Genomic DNA, 26,473 nt, shown 5'->3' with positions numbered 1-26,473 from the left:
GCTTCGGTGCAATAATATATCACGTTTTTTCTCACACAGTATAAATGATATATATCTTTATATAATTTTTTCTTTAATTTATTAATAAATGATTTTATTTTAGGAATTCACAAGGGGATCATCATATTTTGGGGATCATCATTTTTTTAGGATCTTGGCATTGTGGTAATCAACACTTTTCATGATTGAAAAAGCAGTAATCATAATCTTTTTTCTTTTCTTTTTTTTCCGATTGATTGATGTCATAGAATATCCTTCCAATCGTCAGTTATCCATGGACAACCTTGCATGAGGACGGATTATGCTCACCTGATGTACTGTCCCATCAATTTCCACTGGAATGATGAAGTCAGCATTGTTTACCGGCTGGGAAGAAAAAACACATTTATTAAATTGATTTAACTGTTGCAGGCAGAAGAAAATAAAATGAATCTATATTGAATTTGCAGGTGACTGTATCAATGACTGACATGATGTGTAAAACATCCATCAGGCTCCAGTCATTTTCAGAATATTGCCACAGACCCTAAGAGTGATCTTTAGATAGGTCTAGAAACTCAATCTCAAATGTTGAGATAATCACATTTATGTGTTATAGAGATGTCAGGACAGTGTGACCTACATTCACAGATGTGGCATGAAGTAACATTATGCTGTCTTGTGCTGTAGGATCACACTTGTTTTACTTCTAACTGACTTTAAAGGAATAGTTCACCACAAACCATGAAAATTGCCATTATTTATTTACTCTCAAGTCATTCCAAACCGGTATGCTGTTCATTTTTAGTGGAACAACTCTTTACAGTAAAAAAAAAAAAAAATTGTGATATGACTTTTCAAAATAATATCCTTTTGTGTTACACATAAAAAATATATATATAAGCATGCAGACTTGGAACACCATGGGGGTAAATAAATAGTTTTTTTTGAATACATTTTAATTTTTTGAATGAACTGCTTCTTTAAAAGGAACACACCGACTTTTGGGGACTTTAGCTTATTCACCGTATCCCCCAGAGTTAGATAAGTCCATACATACCCTTTTCATCTCCGTGAGTGCCGTAACTCTGTCTGACGCACCTAACTCTCAGACAGAGTTACGGCACACACAGAGATGAAAAGGGTATGTATGGACTTATCTAACTCTGGGGGATACAGTGAATAAGCTAAAGTCCTCAAAAGTGGGCGAGTTCCTTTAACAGTGAGCTTTCAAACTCCATTTGCAATTTGAAAAAAAACAACAGCTTACATTTAATACACTCAATACACCTAGGCCCTGTTTACACCTAGTATTAAAATACGATGTCATCGATCAGAACACAAGTTGACGACGCTAAATTGGTCGAATGCGTTTTTGACTACCAATGGAAGGTGTCGAAAGCTCAAAACGTTTTAGACCCTGTTTACACCTGTATTTAACATCAAATGCATTTGAACAACCACAAAACACACCTACTCTTAGCCTACGGACCTAATGCATAAACATTATGGGAAGCGCGCTAGCCAGACAAGATTGACTGTTGTGCAAGCTTATTTCATCCATTAGATCGAAAGATCTGAAAAAGCCCGCCTTATAGACCCTCCTCACGAAGAAATCAGGACAGAAGTGGTCAAAAGTGGACCAAACAAAAACTGATTAAAACTCCAGGTTTGAACTGGAATGTCTCCCTTGTCTACTTGTGATCCGATCGAACAAAGCGCATTAATACCAGATGTAAACAGGGCCTTAGACAAGTTCACTTTTGAGTACAATGAGTAGTTAGAGTTTTTAAGAACAGTCACAGCTGAGACTCCTGTGAGGAAAACATTCCTTTTCTTCCTGGCTTCCCCAAATTGTGCACATAGCATCTTTATGATGTCATGCAGCCAGAGAGAGAGAAAAAAAAAAAAACTTCCATAAAGAGTCAAATCAGGGGCTGCCACTGCATGCATGCGTGTAAAAACAAACACTAAATGCGATCCGACAGAATAATTTAACCAAATGTAGCAAAACTGCACATTCTCTAGATAATTCTATGCTTTCCACTGGCTCAAATAAGCGTATGTGTATTTACACTGGTACACTCCCCCGCTAACTCTGAAGGTTGGAAAATAACTTGTCTGGTATCTAAAAAGAAAAAGGCAAAGATGACTCTGTTGTGTTCTTAGTTGTCAAGCACATTGTAAAAGACACTCAATGTGTTCTTTTACAATGCAAACATTATTTTTCATTATTACATAGCAAAAGAACATTACATTGGTTGAAACTATTGCATTAACATGCAAGAACAGACTGAACTAATAGGTGTGTGTTCAGTGGTGTTTTTCCTCTATGCTTCCATATGAGGCAACCATCAGTTTACAGTAGAGACAGAAATTTGTCACTTAAAAATAGGAATGTAAAACAGCAAAAAAAATGTGCATTAAAGCATTCTGTACCACTACTATCACCAACTGGTTTTTCAAAGGAAATATGCACTATATAGACTAAAACAGGTTTCATAAACCCTCCCATCAGTCTCTAACTAAAAGTATATCGGGGCCTATAGCGTCACATAGCCACAGTGTTTACACTTCAGGGAAATCATCTTCCTAAAAGGCTTACTTATAGCTGTCCAAGCATATTAAAAGAACAGATCACTCAAAAATGGAAATTCTGTCATCATTTACTCACCTTCATATTGTTCAAAATAATCTGTAAGACTGTCTTTCTTCTGCAGAGCATGCATTTGGAACAATGTTTTAAGGGTTTTTGCCCCTATAAAGAAGTTCACTGGCAGCCAAAACAACATTGGACCTCACTGACTATCATTGTATGGACAAAAAACACAAACATTTCAAAACGCTTTTGTTTGTATTTTACAAAATAAATAAGTCATACCATTTTTGAATGACATAAGGGCGAGTAAATGATGACAGTGATTTTTCTTTTTTGGGAGAACTCTCTCTTTATGCTCAGACAGGAGAAAACATTTTAACACACTTCAGCTTTAAGGTCTGTGATGATGTGAATGCATGCAATGGTGTTAAATGTCTATCTATAACATTGAGTCAAGTGTATCTCATAGCCATGATATTAGTTGAGCTGCCAACAACATATATTTTCTTCACACCTGCTGCCAGATATAAACTGATGAAAAAAGAAAGCTCAACACATTGGCTTACCTTGAATGAACTGTGGACTAGTGTTTCATCCAGATCAATGACTACACAGATCTTCCCTACATCTTTAGACTTTATCTGTGGAAGAAGTGGCTTGGCCGGGACCTGTAATTGACATTTCAAGGACACTGGTAAATAAGTAGCCAAGTTGGAATTTACAACAAGCTATTTTACAGTAAAAATACAGTATAGGTCAGTGTTTCTCTACCGGTGGGTCAACTGGTAGATTTTATTTGATATTCTATACATTTATATGGGAAGCTATTTGTAGACAGTCACATGGAAAAATGTAAGACACTGAGTGTGACGTGTCCAGAATTTAAAGACGGAACTATCTGTTTTATAACACTAGTTTAGCTGTTTGAATCTTTAATTTTAACCCAGGTAGTAGACAATTTCAAACTTATCTTTCATTTGTTGTTAAAATAAGAAATAATAATTTGTAAAATATTGAATTCACTGGACTGTAAAAAAAAAAGTCTTATTTAATATATAAAAAATTTTTCCCTATTGTATTTCCAGGGGGAAAAAAACATAATATAATATATAAACTACTGTTCTATAGTTTGGGGTAAAGTTTAAAAAAAAAAAGTCTGATTTTTCTTATTTGATTGAAAATACAGATATATTGTGAAAAATTATTAAAATTTAAAATTGTTTTCTATTTTAATATATTTTAAAATGTAATTTATTCCTTTGTTAGCAAAGCTGCATTTTTAGTCTTCAGTGTCACATGAACCTTCAGAAATTATTCTTCCGTTTAATTATTTTGTCCGTGCTGAAATCAAATTCTTACTGACCCAAAATATCTGAATGGTAAAGTACAATTAACAAAATGCAAATACACCATGATAAGATTTTGGTCATACAGCCCATCCCAATCTGGGTGTATTAGTTATAGACATGAGTATCCAAAAGGGGGCATAAGGTAGCTCTTTTAGCAGTAGCATTCCATAAGCAGAGGAAGATCAAGTGACTGACTGCAGCTGGGGTGGAATTGCAAAGCTGCTCACAGTTCACACACAGTCTGAAACCGTCTCTGTCCTATGCTTACAGAATGAGTATCTCAAGACCTGCGCGGCCTTCCGGATTCATTACAAATGGGAGAGTGTACAGATGACTGATTTAAATAACATAACATATGACATGGAATAAGAGCCCAGCATGGGGTCTTATTTTAGTTCTGTTGCTACTGACTTCATACCAATTAAAATTCAAATACATTCCTTCACAAGCAAGAAAATCTCTCTCCTAAGGAAAAAGTACCTGATCTATGGGCGGAACACAGATTTCACAATCGCAGTCCTCTGGGTACTCTTCATCTTCAGATACATCACTGTCCTCATAAGAATCACTCTGTTCACTTGACTTTTTTTGGTCAGACTTAAATGTGTCTTGTTCAGGTGCCTCACTTCTAGCAACTTGATGTATAAGTTCCTCTAATTTTTCATTGTGCTTGTTCTCCTCAGGCAGATCATCTGTTCCAGGAGGATGAAGGAGCCCAGAGGTCTCTTTTGGCTTGACATGGGCCTCTTGCTGACCATCTGATAACCAAAAAGAGTCTGTCTCTGTGTTTGACTGTTCCTCAAAGGCACAAGAGAGCAGTTGATCCAAAGTTGTTGTCTCTTTACCTTTGTCACTTTCCTCAGAACATCTCACAAGATCTTCAAAATAAAAAAGGGCTGTTTCTTCATCTTCACTTGTTTCAATCTCTCCACAACAAGGTCCATGAGACCCCTCATTTTCAAATGTCTCCCCATTTTCATCAATTTCAACCACAGAACTGAGATCTTGTATGATTTCCTTGTTCTCAGAGCTGTAGAACCCAGTTAAATTCTGACTGACCTCATTTTTCAACAATTCTTCTTCAGGTGATTCTGAACGATCAACTTCTTGAAATGTGTTCTTTACAACACAGGACCCTGTAACATCTCCAGATATATTGTTGAAAGCATTTTCAACCACTTCTTCCGGTTCACAACCTTCAACGGCTGCAACACAGGACACTTGTACATGCATATCAACATGGGGTTCAGCAACCTCTCCATTTATGTCGCAAAGATCATTGCCCTTGCCCTCAGAATACAATGTGAGACTCTCGTCAATAAAATCAGGCCCATAAGCGTCAGTTCCACAGACCTCGTCTGGTTTGGCACATTCATGGATTTGAACTGGATCAATAGGGAGTCCAACAGCTAATGCTTCAGCATATGTTTTACTGCTTTCCTTTCCTGTCACTTGTTGTACAGAATCAATCTCACATGCTTCTTCACAAGCATCTAAATTTTCCTGTGTATACATGTTAAAGTTCTTATTGCCTTCTTCATGGTACTCATCTGGCTGTAGTATATGAATTGAGGACTCATCATCCTCTGCAAGAAGGTTTTCCTTATCACATGGTTGATCTGAGAAGATTTCAAACGATTCAGACTCATCAACAAAACTTTTGAATGATTCATCGGTTTCAGAGCTACTTTGACTTTTAGCATCCATGCAGTCGCAGTACTCCTCTTCGCTTGACTCATCTGAAGAACCTGCTCCTGTGGTCACTGCATCGAGGGAGATGTCCACATTTGAGTGGAGTTCAAAAGTTGCCTCCTCATCGTGAAGAGTTTCATCATTACAACATTTCCCTTTCTCCAGCTCTTCACACTTTCTACAGAGCTTCCTACAGTTATCCAAAGCTTGAACTTCAGGTTTAGGATCTACAACTTCAGGTTTTTCTACCTCTCCATTTGACTCACAAATTTCAGCAGGAATACTTGAAGTCTCCTTATTATGCCTCAAAAGATCAGTAAGAAATTGAGAAAGCCAGCGAGCCTCAAAAGTTTCCATTGATCCAGAAAACATGGCATCGCACTCAGATGGTTTCCTACCCTCAGTTCTGCTACTATGATTAGGCAAATTCTCTTTGGTTTTTGCTTCAGGGTTGTGAAAGACAGAGTCGTGTGTTCCTGACAACTTTGGGCAATTTTCTGTAAGTCTGCTTTGATATGGGCCCACAGAATGGTCAGTGGGCACAGAGGGAGTGCATTGTTCTAGGATGTCACATTTTTCAAAGTGCATTCCACAGCTTGTGCATTGTTCTAAAGCCTTAAAAGATACAGAGGATTCGCTGTGCTCAAAGAGTTGGTTACAGTCTTGATATCCTTCAGTCGAGGAGGTCCAGCTACAATTAAAAGTCTCCGACAAACAAGTGCAATCATCTAGACCGTTTAGCAGAACTCTGTCATCAGAGGTGTCCATTTGCCCAGTATGCTGTGTGTGCTCAAGGGACAAACAGTGGTCAGATGGCTTACTTTCTTTAGAGTCTTGACAAAGTTCAGGGGATTTAAAATGTGTGGCATGGTATTCATCAAGCTTGTTTTGATTGTTAGGCTCGGACTGTTTAGATGTCTCACAGTCTTCAGAATCTAGTTCAACTACATCATTTTGATCAGATGAGTTATCTTCAGAACTGCTGTTTTCACACTTGCTGTACTGTTCCTGATATTCTGCACCACATTCAGAAAGCATTTCATAATCTAAGAGATCAAATTGTGAGCATTCAACATCAACTTGTGTAAAAGAATCACAAAGATCTACCTCAGTTAACTGTTCTGCATCATCTTGCTGAAAAGACTCACAATCATCTAGACTCATCTCGGGTGAAATTATTTCTTCTGCATCATCTTGATGAAAAGACTCACAAAGATCTGGGCTCATCTCAAATGAGTTTAACTGTTCTGCCTCATGTTGTTCAAAAGACTCATAATCATCTTGTTGAGAAGACTCACAAAGATCTGGGCTCATCTCAGATGAGTTTAACTGTTCTGCCTCATGTTGTTCAAAAGACTCATAATCATCTTGTTGAGAAGACTCACAAAGATCTGGGCTCATCTCAAATGAGTTTAACTGTTCTGCCTCATGTTGTTCAAAAGACTCATAATCATCTTGTTGAGAAGACTCACAAAGATCTGGGCTCATCTCAAATGAGTTTAACTGTTCTGCCTCATGTTGTTCAAAAGAATCATAATCATCTTGTTGAGAAGACTCACAAATATCTGGGCTCATCTCAAATGAGTTTAACTGTTCTGCCCCATGTTGTTCAAAAGACTCATAATCATCTTGTTGAGAAGACTCACAAACATCTGGGCTCATCTCAAATGAGTTTAACTGTTCTACATCATGTTGTTCAAAAGAGTCACAATCATCTAATTTCATCTCAGTTAAAATTATCTGTACTGCATCGTCTTGTTGAAAAGACTCACAATCTTCTAGGCTCATCTCAGATAAAGTTAACTGTTCTGCATTGTGTTCAGAAAACTCACTTTGATCACTTGGCACAAATGCAATTAAAAGTACATCATTTTGGCATATTTCAACCAAGTCAACTGAAGAACCGCTTGTTTCAAAACACTCACTGTGCTCAGAGCAGCTGTCCAACAAAGAGCTATATCCAGACGAACCAGACTGATCTGAAAATTCACCACTGATTTGACTATTTTCAATGCAAAGTCCATCTGCTTCATTCAGTTTGATGGCGTTTTGACCAATAGATGTTTCTTGTTCTGTGCACAATTGTGCAGAATGTTGCAAAGACTGATTTTCCTTTTTAGGATCTCCCTGTCCAGAGACCTCCGAATGGCCAAAGCACAGTTCAGCGGGCATGTTTGCTTCTGTGTGCTCGCTTTTAAAAAAGGAAGATGATTCCAAGTATTTGGTAATGTTGCTTTCGACAAAAGACATCCGTTCTCCAAAACGCTGGCAAAGGTCAGAAGAAGGAAAACACTTCAGACATTCTCCCATATGTTTGCTTTCTCCACAAAGCCTGCAAGAACAGTCAGAGATCTTCGTTTGCAAAGGGGGCTTACAAGGCTGAAGGGATTCGTTGAGCCCACAGCCTGCCTGAGACACCAGCAGCAATGTGCACGTTGACATGACAGAGGGGTTGAGACTCCACTGAACCCTGCACTCAGCCCGCCTTCAGGACACCTACCGATTTATTTTGGTGCTTCAGAGACGTGACAAATAACCCCTGGTGTATCAAATCACTATAAAAAGCTGAAGTAAGGCATAAATCTGAACCTGACACCAACAGCGTCTTGACATCCGATCTGCTCGTAGTTGTTCACGGCCATGTTTTTTTTTTTCCTGAATAAATAGTTTAATGAAGTCATGAGTGGAAAAAATTTTGACATCTCTTCAGATCACCTTTCAATTAGTTTGGAATTTTAAGGACAGATAGCTTTTCTTTTTGCTAAATAAATTAACAGCATTCATTTAGGGTCTCTACATGAATGCAAATTAGTTCAATTCTTAATATGGTACATTCAACTATGTGAGCCTCCTCGTAAACAGGAAAAGAATTGCGCAAAAGCTAACATGAGGTTTTGGTTTCCTCACTATCACAGCTGATCATGTGGCTCTCGCCTATGTTAACCACGGGCTGGCCAGTATTTAGAAAACGCTAGAGAGTACAGGGTGGGGATGCAGAGGGACGTCAAAATAAGGAGTTGTAGAAGAAAGTAACAAAACTGAAATAAACTCTTACTTTTGAGATGGTTCCGTTCTCTTCCACCAGCAGCGGGGCATTGTTATTGACGGGCACATGATCCGTTTCATCATGACAAAGGCAGCAGAAGAGACTGTGGAAAATGCCACGACTGCGGGGTTTCTTCGTTGAGGATGCAGCATGTGGAGGGGTACCTGGGAAATGAGAAGCACATATCATACCAACAGTTACCCTGCTGTTCACCATCATATATCTTTGCATACGTGATACACTCGGCTAGTTCAGACAGCTTATGCTCGATGACTGTACTCAAATGCACATATAAATGACCAGTAATGACTGGTCTTAAATAACATATCTAAACAGCTGAGTGCCAGCATCACAATTTAAAAACAAAACAAAAACTGTGAGGGCACAGAAACAATGAGTTTTCAACCTTGAAATGAAATGACCAATGATGCATCTTAGTAATTTGACAGAAAATAGACTCTACCCTGAATTAAGGCCAAATCCAAAGCATATGTCCAAAGTCACATGTTGAAATATTGATTAAGACAAGCAGGATACTTACATTGTAAAATGTTTCACTGAAAGCCTTAGCATATTTGGTGTTTTAACTGTATAGAACGAAACGGCGTCTATGAATTTCTAAAAGGGTGGAGTGAAGGTTTTATTAATAGGAAACACATGGATGTCACACCCATGAGTTCCCAAAAACTTACTCCATACTCTGAGCTTCAACATACGACACACAACAACAATGCTTTTTAGTCTGGCATGGTTTGAGGAAAAACTGGGGGGGAAAGGATGTCAAACTGCTTTTTGCATACTTGTTCTGCACCACTAAAAAAAAAAGACTATTACTATTAAAAAACACTATTTAACTCTATAGGTAACTGTACAAAATGTTTTGTAAAAAGTGATGTACAAAGATTTTTGGAATAGAAAAAAAAAAGAGCATTTCAAAAAGAAAATCCTTTGCAAAGGGGATCATGATATTCAGGGGTCTCTGACATCAAATAGTTTAAAAATCAGTGTTAAGAGTACTCAAAAACTAAATCACTCTAAACCCCATGTCTACTGTTTGCTAATAAGCAAGATATTTGTCACCAAATACAGCAGACAGAGACATAGTCTCCATGAATAGTGACACATTACAGGGAATCCACGTGATTATGGATCTATGTTGGGCTCGGGGCAAGAGCACAGCCCTGGGCAACTTACAAGAGCGAACAACAGCGACGAAAGCTGGACTTTGCAAGACAAAATCTTTGACAAATTAGGCTGTGGCCAAGGCGGCCGAGGCAGCTGTCAACAGGGAGGATAAGCATGCCGTTCAAAATTCAAACTTAAAGCTCATGTATCAAACAAAGCCCTTATAAACAAAGTTAGTTAGAACATATTGTACTTTCATTCGGTTACTCAGAGCATTATTGTAATGGTAAAGGAAAGTAATCAGAAACTGAAGGTTTTGTTTTAAATTTAGATTAGCCTATTAGATTTATCTCCATTCTGATGTGTCCTTCAACATAAAAGTTGCCCTTAAAACCAAACTTAACCCAAAGAATATATATATATAAGAGCCACATATATATGCCATGAGCTGCCGACCTATCATCAGGACATAAAATACGTCTCTTGACCTTCAACCATAAAATGTACATTGACTTGTCAATTGTAGCTCACACGCTAACCATGCATATTGACCCTTTGGAAATATCCAGACAATCTGACAGGCCATAATTGTGAAACACTGCTAAGTGAGCACACCTGCATCCCGTCACAGGACACAAGGGTGGCAGGTTACAAATACGAGGAAAGGGGCCGTAGGGACTTCATAGGAAATCATAGGGACTGTGAAGAAAACCGCATCCATCTCTTCACGTTGACTCCTCTGATATTACACATCAGAAGGCTTTAAATAGCACCCACGGGCAGCTGTTGACAGTGGTTAGAGATTGCATTCTACATATACATACAAAACTTTGTTGTGTTCCCGGAGCGGGACAGGAGGGAATGGCTCAGCCATATGTTTATCTCATGCCGTACATGCGATACCTTGATGGACACCATGATGAAAGGCAGAAAAGCTGTAACCTATTAGCTTGGAGCAACAAACTTGAACTTGTAAACAGAAAAAGATCAAACAGAGAGTAGCTAGCAGAGACAATTCTAAGGAAAACTTGACTCCTTGGTATTCTGTAATGAGCCAGAGGGCTGAATACATTTGAAATCTCAAGAGCTGATAATAGGGCTACAGCTTTTTCACTCTACCCATATCAGTTGCTACCCACATACTTAAGGGTGGATTATCTAGATCTCTTTTAAAGAGGATCTTCATGCTATTCCAATCCCGACGGACAGAGGCCACTCAGCGACTGACTTTACAACCGTGACATGTGATCCTACGTTACAATCTCCCAACTTGTTTCACACCAACCCCTTGGAGGAGAAGGACAGCGGATTTTACATTGCACATTCTTTACACAAGTATGAAGAGCTCTACACTAACTTATGAAAGTGTAATATTGGTGCCACCAATTTCTACAAATTGTACAGTGAGGTAGTAGAGCTGCACGATTTCTGCTTCTCTCGATTAATTAAAAATAAATCATCGCAATATTTGCCCCGCTGATTATTTGTCATGAAAACACCTTTATCTTGCATTGGTAACAAGCCAATTGTTTTACCCCTTTTTTGCTTATAATGTACAGCATAACTAACGTATATACATTCACTATATTATATGCATATATATACACATTAATATATCTGTTGCAATCACAAAAAAATATACATATTTGTTTTACATCAACTAGTTAAATCTCAGTTTCAAAAAATGCGGTCAAACCCACCCACCGCCTAATGACACAAAGCGGCCAGTACCAGAAAGGAAACACAAGACAAACAGAGCAGATCGTAAAATGACAGTCGTGCCGCTTGGATTAAACTCAGAGAGCATGAGAATCCCTCTAGAGGCCCCAATGAACTCGCTCTCCCTCCCTGTCTTTCTCCCTCTCGCACAACCTTCCTGGAATGCAGCCATATGTCTGGCCCATAACTCTGCTGCACTGTGCCCCGGCCAAACCAAAATAGGAACAGGAAGTGTGAGGAAGTGAAGTAAGAGCCGCCACAAGGCAATGGAAGGCACACACTGAGCCTTCATTGTGTCCCGCCTCAGCCAGATCATGTTTCACGTGCAAACAAAACAGGTACAGAATGGCAAAGGCCTGGGAACACCACGCCGAGATAATCCACAATGCCGCGCAGACATGGAGGGATTCAGATTACTGACCACATCCACTGACCCACTTCTCTTAGGCCGGAACACCTTCCAACACAGGAATTAACAAAAAAAGGATATTTTAAAAATATTAGGAATATTTGGCAAATGCATCCAGACTTGCCAACGCAGCCTTGGCCACTGTCAATCCCAAACATGGAGAAAGGACTAGGGGCACAGCTTTGAAGCTCTGCCTTTCTAAAAATACAGTATACTATAACAAAATGAGGAACAGGTGTTCCGTCTCCATTCCGAAAATGTATCCGATAGTTCTGGACAATGTCTTGGCACACTTTTCACTGGGACACGCTAAAAGCTAAGCCTCAATAAACAACATTAGCCAGTAACATATCTTCTATGTCGGCGCATTAATCAGCACACCCAAATTAATCCAGGTACTAAAATGTTCCTTAGCTCAAAGACCAAGCCATTAAGAAGACGATTACTGAATTACGCAAGCAGTCTGGGTGTTTGTGTTGCCAGATACACGTTAAAGGGGTCATCAGATGCCCATTTTCCACAAGTTGGTATGATTCTTTAGGGTCTTCACGTAAAGTTTGTAACATACTTTGGTTACAATTTCTCATGGTTGTGTAAAACAACACCCTTTTTACCTCCTCAAAAACAGCTCTGTTCACAGCGACTTGTTTCGGTGCATGTCTCTTTAAATGATAATAAGCAACTTCTCACCTCACCCCACTCTCTTAAATGGGGAGTGTCACACAAGACACATAAAGTGCTGCCTTGGCAGACAGTATACAAATGGCTGAGGAGGAAATATGCTACGGGACAGTTCGTCACTGGTCGTGGGCGGAGCAATATGACATCATATTGGTCAGAAAATCCAAACGGCTCTTTCGACTTAAAAGAGTGTTTAGGCTTTTTGAGGATAAAAAAAAAAAAGGAGTGAATGATTTTTTTTCATTGTATGGTGACTGTGTCCACACACTGCAAAGACACATTTATATGCAAACACCATATAAAAGTGAATTTTGCATCCGATGACCGATAAGAGTTTAGGCTATAACTCCAGTATCCAGGAAAAAAAGTCACTCATGCGCTGATTTAAAGGGATCCTATTCTTTAATACCGGGTTCAGACTTCAGACTACACGATATCAGCCTGATTTTGGCACAATCCGTTTGATGTAGGGTGTTGTGGTGATTCGTACATGAAAATGAGCTTCAAAATGACAAGAATAATTTAAGCTTCACACATATAGTGTGTCACAGTGGACGACAACCGATGCCGCATCTACGGCGCTTCACGATGTCACGACAGAAAGACTCACGTTTCATTTTTTCCGGTCCTCCACGACGGGTTCTCGCACATCTTTTGACCAATAGGAGCACAGAAGCTCTTCCGCAACAGGCTGTACTGGATTATATGGTTACCAGTAAAATGAAAAAATAAAGTTTAATATACATACAAAACAGGGCTCAACAGTAAGGATCATCCTGTTGACCCCGGGCCGGAGTGAGCAAGTTTTGAGCCAGATGCCAAAACATACATTACATACATCATACATTCACTAATCTTGTGCATGTGTTTTTATGCCATAAAAATATAAACATTTGGACTTTGGTTACAGACTGGACAATGTTGGTGCAAAGTTGCAAACTGCCCTGATTTAAACTGGTCAACAAATTAAGGTATCTTAGATGAGGTTTTGATCAAATTAGCAAATTATTTATAATGGTCTTTAACTCTTTTCCCACCGCCGTTTTAAAAAAAGTTGCCAGTTTGGATTCTTTTCACAAAATTTACATGGTCCCTCAGAATATTTTGTTTCATGAATATTTGACCATGCAATATATCAAAAGAAAGAAAAGAGCCTCTGCTTTTAAACAGCAACAAAACCTTTTTATTCTAGCTTTAAGCAGTCCTTTTTTTATCAGCACTTGAATGTGGATACATTTAATTTAAAAAAAGCAGCATTTTGAACAAAAAGCTGAGGAAAATGCATTTTTGTCAAGGACTTCGTCCAGATGGGATTCAGAGCGATGACCAAAACCTAGATGGAGTAGATCGAGTCCATCAACACCCCCAAAGCTTCAGTCGTTTCCTCTTCATGCATCGACATTTCATTCTGTAACTTTAGGCAGTTTTGATTTATATGCTGTTGAATGTTCGATGATAACGTTAGCTTACATGTGCATAAGCAATGCTTCTTTCTCTTCTTTGCCGTTTTTGGATCCAGAGATTCTGCAAATCCCACCCTTTCACAAGATGCGTAATAGAACCCCCTACCGTATAACAGTGAAAATGTGGATTCTATGGCGGGAAGAGTTAAAGCACTAGTAAGAATGGGCTGAAAATTGTAAACCGATCAGTCGTTTTTTGCACTATGCCATTATTTTGGAAAAAGCAAAAACAAAAATGATTAATCAAATGAAAATATTGGCAGGGCAAGTAAAAATTTGGAACAGTACAAACAAATCCTCACTGTGGAGCTTTACAAACTAAACTGCACTTCAGCATTATAACTTACTATGAATAACATCAATTTCCACCATGATCCTTCAACACCGACACACCCCAAACTCAGAAGTCAAAGAAAATCCAGAGTTTCCTACTGGTAATTGTGTTTTTGTAACAGCATTCAGGAGTTGTAAACAGAACACAAACATTACAACATGACCTGAAAGTAGTAATAGTGCCTGCTAAATGAGACAATACAGACACTCAAGACAAGAAAATCCTGGGATTCCTCTTAAGCATCAGGGCATGTAGAAACAAGCCACACATGAAGAACTGAACCATCCTCCTGGACACACACACATGACGCGATGGCTATCATGTTTACAGACGTGACAGAGCACTAATTGAGTTACTTTGATGTCAACTTTAAAGGGGGGTTGATTATGATTTCACTTTTCTAACTTTAGTTAGTGTGTAATGTTGCTGTTTGAGCATAAACAACATCTGCAAAGTTACAATGCTCAAAGTTCAAAGCAAAGGAAGATATTTGCTTTTAAAGAAATCGTTTTTTTAAGGATGGTAGGGACTACACGAGCTTCCTCCCGGGTTAGTGACATCACTAACCCTCAAATTTACATAAGCCCCGCCCCTGGGAACGAGATTGATCGATTATCATGACAGAATATGCTAATCAATGACTAGAAGATAACTACACATAAGATACCTAAATTAAACCATTCAGAAATGTCCTGTTGCATTCTACATGTTGTCACTTCTTCTTGAGTCTCTCCATCATTGTCTTACTCCAGTTTGAACATAAACTGACATTTCCAGTGCATGTGTGTGTGAGGTAAAAGGACAAGAGCTCTTGAAGCTCCGCCCCCTGTGCTGAGAGCAGCAGCTCATTTGCATTTAAAGGGACACACACAAAAACAGTGCGTTTTTGCTAAACCTCAAAAAGTGAAAATTTTAACATGCTATATAAAAATATCTGTAGGGAATTTTGAGCTAAAACTTCACATACAAACTCTGGGGACATCAGAGACTTATTTTACATCTTGTGAAAAGGGCATTATTATACCACCCCTTTAAAGGTCCCATGACATGAAATTTTCACTTTCTGAGGTTTTTTAACATTAATATGTTAAAAACTTGCTGCCCTCAAATGTTAATCTGAACTAACATAAACCTGTTTATAACTACTACAATATTACATTTCATTTTTTCCAAGGAGCTGTTTTGTTTTATATGCTCCTAAGAAGAGTCAATTATAGCTCTAGAATTGCTCAAAGTAAAAAAATAAAATACTTTATGACATTAGTTTTAATTAAAAAAAGAATTAAAAAAATTAAATCAAGGAAATTTCTCTGGCATTTCTTTCTTTTTGCTGTATCAAAAACGAACCGAACCGTGACACAAGTGTATCGTATCGAACCAAACCGTGAATTTTGTGAACGTTACACCCCTAATATATATATATATATATATATATATATATATATATATATATAAATAATAATATATATATATATATATATATATATATATATATATATATATATATATATATATATATACATACATACATACATACATACACACATACATACATATATATATATATATACATATATATATACACATACATACATATACATATGCAGATGTTGAGTAGAGTTAACTCTTGAGGAGTAAATCATTGGTTGTGTAACATGACTTCAATATATGAGGACATGGAGAACTTTGTCATTAAAAAATAAGCCACATTACAGTCTTCTCTAAACTAGAAATTAACGACTGCGTGTCTTCGTGCCATTGCAATATATCCAACGTAAACATGCATGGTACGTTGCCGCAATATGGTCAAGGCCACACCCACCCTCCACCTTGCGCCGCCTTTCTCCTCCTCATTAGCATTTAAAGCTACAGACACCGAAACGGCCCGTATGAAGGAAGCTCATTCTGGGACTGGCTTGTAGTGGCTATAATTCTGCACCGAGGCTGAATTTTTGGAAAGAGATTTCAGATACAGTACTAGGGACCACTTAGGCCTATATTAAAGCCTACAAAAAGTAGCATGTCATGGGACCTTTAAGAACAAATATGTAGTGCAAATCATATTTAGAAATGAATGTCTAAAAAGATCTCACAGATAGCCATTGCCTCGAAGACCGCAATGTACTCATCTGAATCGTATACAACCCAAGCTTCTGCTCTGTCTTCCCACGGTTCATGAGAAAGCAGTTTTGACAGACAGGCCAAGAAAGAGACCCAATGTATAAAGCAAGCACACTCAAAAAAGTTTAATCCATGACAAAATCCACACATCAACCATGCAATCTGATCTCAAACTACAAGCTCTGCAGGTAAAAAATAAAATGTCATTCTATTTTGTGAAGGAATCAACAACAAAAAAATATTTTAAACTGCTAAAATTATTATTAGATTCAAAATATATACAACTTATTTACATTTTAAATATTAAAATATATACAACATATTAAAAATACTAATAAAACATTAAATCAAAAAATTATGCAGGTGAAGGTTTAGAATATAAATTGCAGCAGTTCAGCATAAAAAAAAAAAAAGATTATCAATGAACAAATCAAACTTAGCGAATCAGGGTGCATGACATTTCTGACTTGGCTTTTTATACATTTTTATTCTTCCATGTGCATATACTCACATTTAAATAAACATCTTGACTACCTTCAACTACTGTATATTATCTCATAAGAGACAGATCAGCCATGTTTCCATCAACCTATTTTTATAGGATATTGCATTAAAAAAGCTGAATGGAAACACCAAGATGCGCATAAATTCTAAAAAACGTTGTGTTCAATTAAGTCGGATAATTTTTTTACCGATAAGAAGACATTCACATAATCTACGATGGAAACACATTTACCAAATAAATCCTCACGTGACTTTGCCTCAACTGAGGATGTGATTGGATAAACTGGACTAACCAGCGGCGGGTCAGTTTTATTGCACAGGAAGTGGCATTTCTTTCTCTTGAACACATGGGATAGAAACTCAGCTTTATTTGCAAATGTTTTATGTGATTTTCCAATTTTGTGCACAAGTTAAAATTGCAACTTTGGATGGAAACATATCTAGTGTCTGTGTCTTCACACTCGAATTATTTGCATAATGTATCATTTTTCTCAGCTTTTTTCAAGTTCCTTATATTGCCCAAAATTCGTATTAAAAACTTCCGAGCTGTTTATTGCCGCAAGTCATTTTTAGTCCAATACTGCTAAAAACATTGCTCGGAAAAGAAAATGGTTTTGTGAAGGATGTTCAGAGCATAAAGACTCAATGTGAAACTTAATATCACACATGGCTGTACAGTCAGTAAATGCTCCTGATTCCTTTTCAACCACGTCATACATTGCCTAACAAAACAATCTTTTTACATTCATAGGGGCAAGCGGAGATGTAACTACCCAGTTTAACAACATTCTCTAGGCACATCGCAAAGGCACCATGCCTTCATGTTTTTTTTAAACCACAACACATCTTCCTATATTACAGTGCATGAATACATGATTTAGTTTTGATTTGAGCTTAAATAATCTATAAAAAATTAAGTTGCATTTCTAGGTAAATGATCTGTGCGATGTACTGAACCTGCTACAGGGAGTGGTTTTCTTCAAATCTCTAACAAAAACACAGGCCTGTAAACCATCTCCATCTCTATGTGCGCAAGAGGGGAAAAAGGAGCGCTGGTGAAAAACACAGCGGTCGGAAAAACAAGCAGCGAGGCAGACTGCTATGGCTTTACCCGTAGCGGATCCTCCCCAGGCTCTCACTGTAGTCGGCATCGTGCAGACAACACTTCATTAAGTTCATTAAACACTAAGCTTTTAATTGTCTGAACCACAAATTATTGGTCAGGAAATTAGCAGAATTTAAGCAAGTGCACTACTTAAAAAGCCATTGCTGTCTCAGAAAAACATCTAAGATGGAATGAAGTTTTTGGCAGAATATGGGAAGTTGTGTGTGGAGTCATAATGAAACACGAGTTGCATGGTGATACTCCAGAGCAGTGTCTTTGAATATCTGATGAGAAATATAATAATAAATGAATCTCTCTCGACCACAGAGAAGCAAGGAGGAAGATGTGTCGATGTGTAGGGAACCTTCTTAACTGCTGGTCCTGGTGAGCTACTTCACTGTGAAAAGTCATTTAACGCTTCTGAGTACTGGGGAATATTGCAGAATAGCTTGTTTCCCACAATTGAAAAGGAACGATCATATGGTATTTTTCAACAAGACAATGCTCCTGCCCAAACAGCAAAGAAAAAGAAATCAGTGACTTGAGAACACTGTGTTAAACCCTAGTGAATATTTGGTCTCACATTAAACTCAAATTAACTGGGAGACAATTTTCAACAACTCATAAACTGTTTGAAACCATCAACACTGACTGTAAAAAGCTGTCTGCAAATTTACCCACACGGCTTAAACGTTTAAAGAAAACAAAGGGGAAGGCTATTCTGTGCTAAGTTACTTTATCTACAGTACTTGTGCAATTCATGCTAATTTCCTGACCAGTGATTTGTGATAAAAATGGTGAAGACTATTAAAAGACCACTGAATATTTAGCCATTTTTGACTTGGCCTTTTGCCCAGGAGTGCATATTCATCACTGACCAAACAAACAAAGACAGATGAGATACACATTTTGTTTACACCACAGAGAGGCGAAATATTTTGTCTAAAATACAACTTGTGAAATTGTACACAAAAAAAAAAAAAAATTTAACAATCAACAATGAGAAGCAAAAGAGCTTTGTTTCCCTTATGAAGTGGTTGTAGCCATAATGTTTTCCCGAGAAGTCCAATAACTGATTAAAGGGTCACTTTTCATCTAACCTTTGACCTGCAAACAGTGGCCTATCTTGTTTACCGAGACATTATGACTTACAACCTTTCAATAAATCTACCAGTCAAAAGTTTGGACACTTTACTGATTATTTATTGACAGATTGATTGATTGCATGATCTTAAAAAAAAACTAAACTAAAAAGACTTTAATACTTGAACCATTAAATTCCACCACTTCCAGTTTTATTTCTAACACATAAAAATAACATCAATAAAGAATACGAAGGTTTGTCCAAACATGTACAATGGAAATACTAACAAGGTGTAATGCACCTTTTGCACATTCACGCATAGGCTACTACACCAGTTTAGTACAATAAACAACGATTCTTATACAATCATGCATTGACAGTCACCATTGCAAAAAGACAATCTAAGCATCAGAGATGAGATAAGGCAGTTTAGAAATCTTGTCTCATGATTACCTGTCACCTGAGGAGGGACTCAAAGTCATTTATTATGGGATATATGCATACATAAACATAATATGACTCAGAGAGGTTAGCTGATGTACTACAACACACTGCAGGTAAACACGAACTACAGCCTTCCCTCAAACGTCAGTGAAGACTGTCATCATGGACACGCCCCCTCAACGCATTCATTTATATATAAAAATAAAAATTGTTTTGTAATAAATCTCGAGTTTATGGCACGCACATGAAGCTAACTGTTGGGTCTCCACTGTATTACTATAATAAATGGATTTAATGGATCCACATTCAAGACGCATCAACAACTGTCATCAACTTTGGAAAGTGGAAATCACACGTTTTTGTAGTGTTTTGATGAGCGGAAATGTTTGATATAACACTGAGTTTTCAATAAAGTCCAGTCAATGCTACACTTTGACAGAATGTAGGGGTGTATGAAGCGTCCGCCGCGCGCCAAACATTCATCAAAGGAGTTTGACATGTGCCGACACAAAACTTTCTCTCAACTCACCTCTGTCCCGTAAAGGAGCACTCGCTTCTTCATCCCTGCTCACTTGCGTGATGATCGAGGCGGACGGGTGGTCCATGAGATCCGTAAAGCAAGTAAAATCGCAACTTAAAATGGGTTTCCGTATTAAAATCTTTCCGCTGGCTACGATTGAATTGAAAAAAAAAAAAGAAAAGACTCCCTGCAATTGCCCCCAAAACTCCAAAAGACTTTTACCACTTAAGAACATTCATAATGCGAAACCATATTAGGCTGAATGTAATATCTATGTTTTATAAGTTATACGACATAAAGAAAATTAAATAAAAATAATAATAAAAAGTTAAGTTCCTGGATGATAACTTTTCACAACATGGAGTTCGGCTCTGCTCTCAATTTCACCATAAAAACATGGAACTCGGCGGTTTCAAGGCACCCTTCGCCTTAAAGGGGCAACGACACTCAGGCAAGACAGAACTATGCAAGCCACTTCGAAGGTTCAAAGTTTATGGATGTGAAATATGTTACGAATAAGAAGAAAAACTAGCGCATTTATCAGTAGGCTACCTGTGAACATCTCATTTAGTACCAGTTCAAATACAACATATTTAATACTCAATAGGAACTTAGGTGGCCCCACAAACCAAGACAGCTCAGCACAATTAAAGTTTAGCTACTTTTTTGTTGTTGTTCCGCACAGTAATATATATTATGTAAAATGTAATATACATGTAAAAAGTAAATCAATAATTGTTATTTTAATGGTTTTATTATTTAAGTATCACACAGTATGTAAATAAATACATTAATATAATACCATGATACACAATATTATAGGCCAAATTTAAAACTTAATACTCAATTTTTTAAGTAAAAAATGCTTGTATATTCAAGAGGAACATATCACATTTGTAAGATTTTCTGAAAATTTATTTTTGATTTTTGGTGGGGTCCACTTAACTTACAGCATATTTTTTATTGAACAATTTCGTTAAAACCATAACATATTTCTACAGTGTAAGTATTCTCGTTCGTTTATTTTTCTTCCTCTTTCACTGGAACTGGATAATATGAATAAATCTGACTTTGGAACAAAATGTCTTAATCGCTTGGACTCGGACTTGATTAATATGCGTTGCCCCTTTAACATTTACAAAATCCAATACGCAAACAAAGTTTAAAAGATCTCTTGGCCTCGCCGTAACTGAATGCTCAGTTCGAAGTTAAAACAGCTTTTTCTAACGTCCGACAGGTAATATATATCATAAGTAGTCAGATCTGACTGATTTTCAAACGAATGCGTGTGCATTTTACGCTTTTTAAGAAGCAAGACAACTTTCTTGTGAACTTTTTTGGCTGGAGCTACGAGCGCGGGGGGCTTGAGACCGTCTTTAGAATGGAGGATAGGGAGAGTCCTCAAAGTTCGCGCACTCCGTCATGTTGATTACAGAGTTTACATCATTGGTATTCATCACACACTACACTTAACAGTCTGCAGTCATTCAATGAAAGCATCAGCAAGACCCTCCGGATTATGAGTTCTAAGATTTTTTGTCACATCACAAGTTATTCCCAAAAATATCATACAGTTTTTAGCTTAATTTTTTTGTACCATTGAATGAGCTGTAGGATGTAACCATATATAACGGGGACAAAATATTATTTGTGAATTGATTAATGATCGACCACGTCATGTTTTAAATATTTTTTTACTTTATAAAACCAGTAAAGACTTCACAGCAACAACAAAAAAGACAGTAGCCTACCATGACCTGAAGGGGGATGCTTTTAGAATTATTCTAAAAGCCCTTTTATTGTAAACAAGTACAAACATTCAATCAAATGACAGAAGACATGGTGTGCAACAGGTTTTTCAGCAAAGCTGTGATCATGTTGATAATAGGCTATACATTTGCATATCAAATATGATACAGTAGGTTTTAGCCCAGTTAAAGAGGTATTCAGCAAGCCATTTATTTTAGTATAGTGACATGTTGTAGAGGCATCAATCCATTGAAGACAAAGGACATACTTTGAAGTATATAAACCACACAAGAGAGAAGAGGACCTGTGTCTCTAACTGCTCAGAGGACATCATACTTCCCTGAATCTGCTGGATAAGTGTATTTGATGGCCAGGAAAGTAGCCTATTGGTGAAACAGCCACAACAGAGAGGTTACAGGGCAAAATACAACTAATTAGGTCAATAAGAGACATTAAAGTCAGCATGAAATGCAAGTTGCGTCTTTTCTTCCCAATTGTGACATATATCGGAGTGAAACAGTGACAGGTTGACCCGCCCTCGTGCCAGTAAACACATCATCAGAGAAGAGATGATGTCGCTGCAAGAGGGAGGGAAGTCATTTTGATTAAAGGTTATAAGGGGATGTGAAGAAAAAAGAAAAAAAAGAAATGCTCATATAAATAATTTATAATAAATGAAAAAACAAGAATTTTCCATTTTGATTTCATGGTGACTTGAGTTTGCATATAGATGAACATATCTCTGCCTAGGTCATCCAAGATGGTTTCACACATGACCAGGGCCACAGCATCAGGATCCTCAAAAACATATGTGTTCTTAGTCCATCCTTCAGCTGTTTGCCCTGTAACCTCTCCTTTGACAAGAGGATGAAGGGGTCTGAAGAGACACTGCACTGAACTCCAGCAGAACCACATCTTTCAGTTCCTGCAGACACATTGGAGGGCCTTTTTTGTTGCAGCTCTTTCTTTAATTGAACAGACAATGGTACACATTCATGCAGACGACAAATCAAAGGTCAGCTGTTACATGCAGCTGAGCCACACAGTATTAAATAGAGCTCTGTCTATATCCGATTGTGACTCACCAATGCTCTCGCTATGAAGCTTGGATGTGGATTGTTGCTTCTTAGACTTGAGGGTCATTCATATTTAAAGGGCATCCTGGAAGTGCTGCTGCTGCCTTTGGACTGACGGATTTGACTGGAGAAATCTTTAAATAAAAATTAACTCCAAACTGTTTCATCTATGTCAAAATGTTTATGACATAATGAAAAAGGATATGATCATGGGTTCTTGATAGTGTGTGAGATTGTAATGATGATTTACTAACACAACAAGTTAAGTTAGCTAGCAGTCAATTAGCTTTAAATGATTACAAAAGAAGTTGATTGTTTCTAAATTAGGTTTTTATATGTATATTCAAGAGTTTGGGGTCAATAAGATTTTTTTTGGGGGGGGGGGGGGGGGGATAAATTAATAATTTTATTCAGCTAGCATGCATTAAATTGATCCAAAGTGAGAGTAAATACATTTATAATGTTACAAAAGATTTCTATTTAAAATAAATGCTGTTCTTTTTGATCTTTCTATTGATCAAAGAGTTTTGACATTTTTTTTATTACATTCTCCACAAAAATATTAAGCAGCACAACTGTTATCAACATTAATAATAAGAACCAATTTTTCTTGAGCATATTAGAATGATTTCTGAAGGATCATGTGACACTGATGGCTTGATGGCTGTTCTGTCAAACCTTTGTCGTTGGTTAGGAACCTGGGTGTGCTCTTTGATATCAATCTTTCATTTGAAAGTCACGTTTCTAGTTTCTGTAAAACCGCATTATTCCGTCTTAAAAATTTATCAAATTACGTCATATGCTCTCAATGAAAAATGCAGAACAATTAGTTCATACGTTCATGACCTCAAGGCTAGATTATTGTAATGCTCTATGGGTGGTTGCCCTGCACGCTTAATAAATAAACTCTATCTGGTACAAAGCGCATCAGCTAGAGTTCTTACTAGAACCAGGAAGTATAACCATATTAGCCGGTTCTGTCAACACTACATTGGCTCCCTAATAAACATTGTATACATTTTAAAATATTGCTGATTAGTTACAAAGCACTAAATGGTTTAGCTCTGCAGTACTTGAGCGAGCTCTTAACGCATTATAGTCCTTCACGTCTATTGCGATCTCAAAATTCCAGCCGGTTGATAATATCTAGAATATTAAAATCGACTGCCGGCGGTAGATCCTTTTCCTATTTAGCACCAAAACTCTGGAACAGTCTTCCTAACATTGTCCGGGAAGCAGACACACACTGTCAGTTCAAATCTAGACTAAAAACACATCTCTTTGACCTAGCATACACATGACACATTATAGACTTCTGTAATTCAATGTTAGGCTGCATAGTTTAGGTCAGCTGGAACCGGGAACACTTCCCCTAAATCCTGATGTACTTGTTACATCATAAGAAGGTCTCTCTGTTATTAGTCTCTCTGTTTATCCGAGGTTTACCGCAGTCCGCCGGATCCAGGCTGTATCCAGATCTGCTCCTGGACCTGAAGGACCTGCGCCTGGACGTGACGACAACGCAGTCCTGAAGACAACTATCTCTCCCCTGTGAAGGCCTCCTTCTCCTTCCCTTTACCTCTGTACAGATAAAACGAAGTCAAAATATTTCCAGTTTACATGGCTACTCGGAAGCGATAAATAATTCTGTATTATAAAGTTTTAAGGCCAGACAAGTAATTTGTTTAGGTCAATTTGTAAAGAAAGACTACACGCCTGCGCAAATAAATATTCAAACACGCATACCTATAGACTGAACACGTAATACGCATGTGCACGCAGTCAGTGTTTTCACAGGTTTGCGTTTTTAAAGCTTGCGCAGAGATAAAAAAAAAATATATATATATACATATATACACATATATATATAATTTTTTTTCTTCAAGGCATGTTCCTTGGAACCTATTTCAAGGTTTGGGTTCTCGAGCCACCAGGCACTGTTGTTGTGAGAATGAGCGGGCCGGAGCGCATTAAGGGTTTTAGCGGCCCCTAAGTTTATCTTTGCAACGGAAGTGAATCAATCAAAACTAACTTTAGCTGGACAATAACTTTATTCTAGAACTGCTGTAAAGCCAAAACAATCTCTGTTACTTTAATTTCCTATCATCACTGTAAAGCTGCTTTGAAACAGTCCATATTGTTAAAAGCACTATATAAATGAAGGTGACTTGACTTGACTTGACTGAAGAATGGAGTAATGATGCTGAAAATTCAGCTTTTTCATTACAGGAATCTTAAAATGTCTTAAATTACAAAACAGTTTATTTTAAATTGTAATGATATTTCACAATATTACTACATTTTAGATCACATAAATTCAGTATTGGTTAGCATAAGAGACTTCTTGCTCAAATTCTTAGCTCAAACTTTTGAACGGTAGTGTGCATCAAAATTATTGTTCTTTAAAAAGCTTTATGTGAGGCTAATGGCATCAGTTTTAAGAGACAATCATTTTTTACTTTAAAAAGTTTTTTAAGTTCTAAGATAAGTATTTTCATGATACATCTGATGGATGGATGGAAGGTTAAAGGGATAGTTCACTTTGAAATAAAATTTTGGTATGTTTTAGCTTACCTCAAGGGCATCCAAGATGTAGGTGTCTTTTTTTCCGCAGTAGTTTCAATTTTGATATTTTTAGGTCAAACCGTTCTTGTCTGTCAGTCAAATAATGCAGGTCTATGGTCACCACCTCAAAGAGCATGCACAGAGTCCAAATTAAAACAATTCCACATCGTCCAAATTAAACAATTCCCCATCGTAAGTACACATTGATGGCCTAAGACACGAAACGAGCGGTTTGTGTGAGAAAACGAACAGTATTTATATCGTTGTTACCTCTTGAACACAGCCGCGTCCAAATGATCTGAGGGCGCGCGCGGGTATAGATATATACACTAGATGTCGCCTTGGCTACGGTTTTAATTGTTTTAATTTGGACTCTGTGGATGCTCTTTGAGGTGGTGACCATAGACCTGCATTATTTGACTGACAGACAAGAACGGTTTGACCTAAAAATATCAAAATTGAAACTACTGCGGAAAAAAAGACACCTACATCTTGGATGTCCTTGAGGTAAGCTAAAACATACCAACATTTTATTTCAAAGTGAACTATCCCTTTAAGTGTTAAAACAACCATAGGCAACAGAACGAATAGCATTAAGTATAATGCTAAATTATTAGGATATGACAGTTATAATCATAGTCTACTGCTCAGCAAAATCAACTAATACTCAACCTGAAGAAGTTCCTTGACCTTGACTTCTACTCAGGATCCAGCAAATGTCCAGTTGTCCTCCTATTGTGCCTGAGTTTTATAAATACAGTTCCATTGAGAGTAGGCTACTCAGGTTTGAGACTACATCTGTCTGCCTGTGCATCTTTATCTTAGAGATGACATACTGAGGTTGATAAAAGATCATCAAGTATTCTAGAGTAAGCAGTTGTGGTGTATATAGTCAACCTGTAATGAAAA

The 26,473-nt window shown here is 37.5% G+C and overlaps 1 protein-coding gene across 2 annotated transcripts in view; it reads right to left on the bottom strand.

Moving 5' to 3' along the window:
• The window catches only part of ctdsp1 (CTD (carboxy-terminal domain, RNA polymerase II, polypeptide A) small phosphatase 1), a 28,391-nt gene extending 7,834 nt beyond the window's left edge, over nucleotides 1-20,557 (bottom strand). The window contains exons 1-4 of one of the 2 annotated variants that reach the window (XM_082175735.1): nucleotides 20,184-20,557; nucleotides 8,675-8,829; nucleotides 3,145-3,246; nucleotides 310-366 (exon numbers count right to left, since the gene is read on the bottom strand). In XM_082175735.1, the coding sequence (XP_082031861.1) occupies nucleotides 310-366; nucleotides 3,145-3,246; nucleotides 8,675-8,829; nucleotides 20,184-20,409 (540 nt within the window). In that variant the 5' untranslated portion in view covers nucleotides 20,410-20,557. The other variant, XM_082175734.1, reaches the window with a different exon arrangement.
• Between the last annotated feature and the right edge of the window lie 5,916 nt (nucleotides 20,558-26,473).

This window comes from Leuciscus leuciscus, assembly GCF_965113295.1.
Source record: "Leuciscus leuciscus genome assembly, chromosome: 7".
Taxonomy (NCBI): domain Eukaryota; kingdom Metazoa; phylum Chordata; class Actinopteri; order Cypriniformes; family Leuciscidae; genus Leuciscus; species Leuciscus leuciscus.
This window is presented reverse-complemented; position numbering and strand designations above follow the sequence as displayed.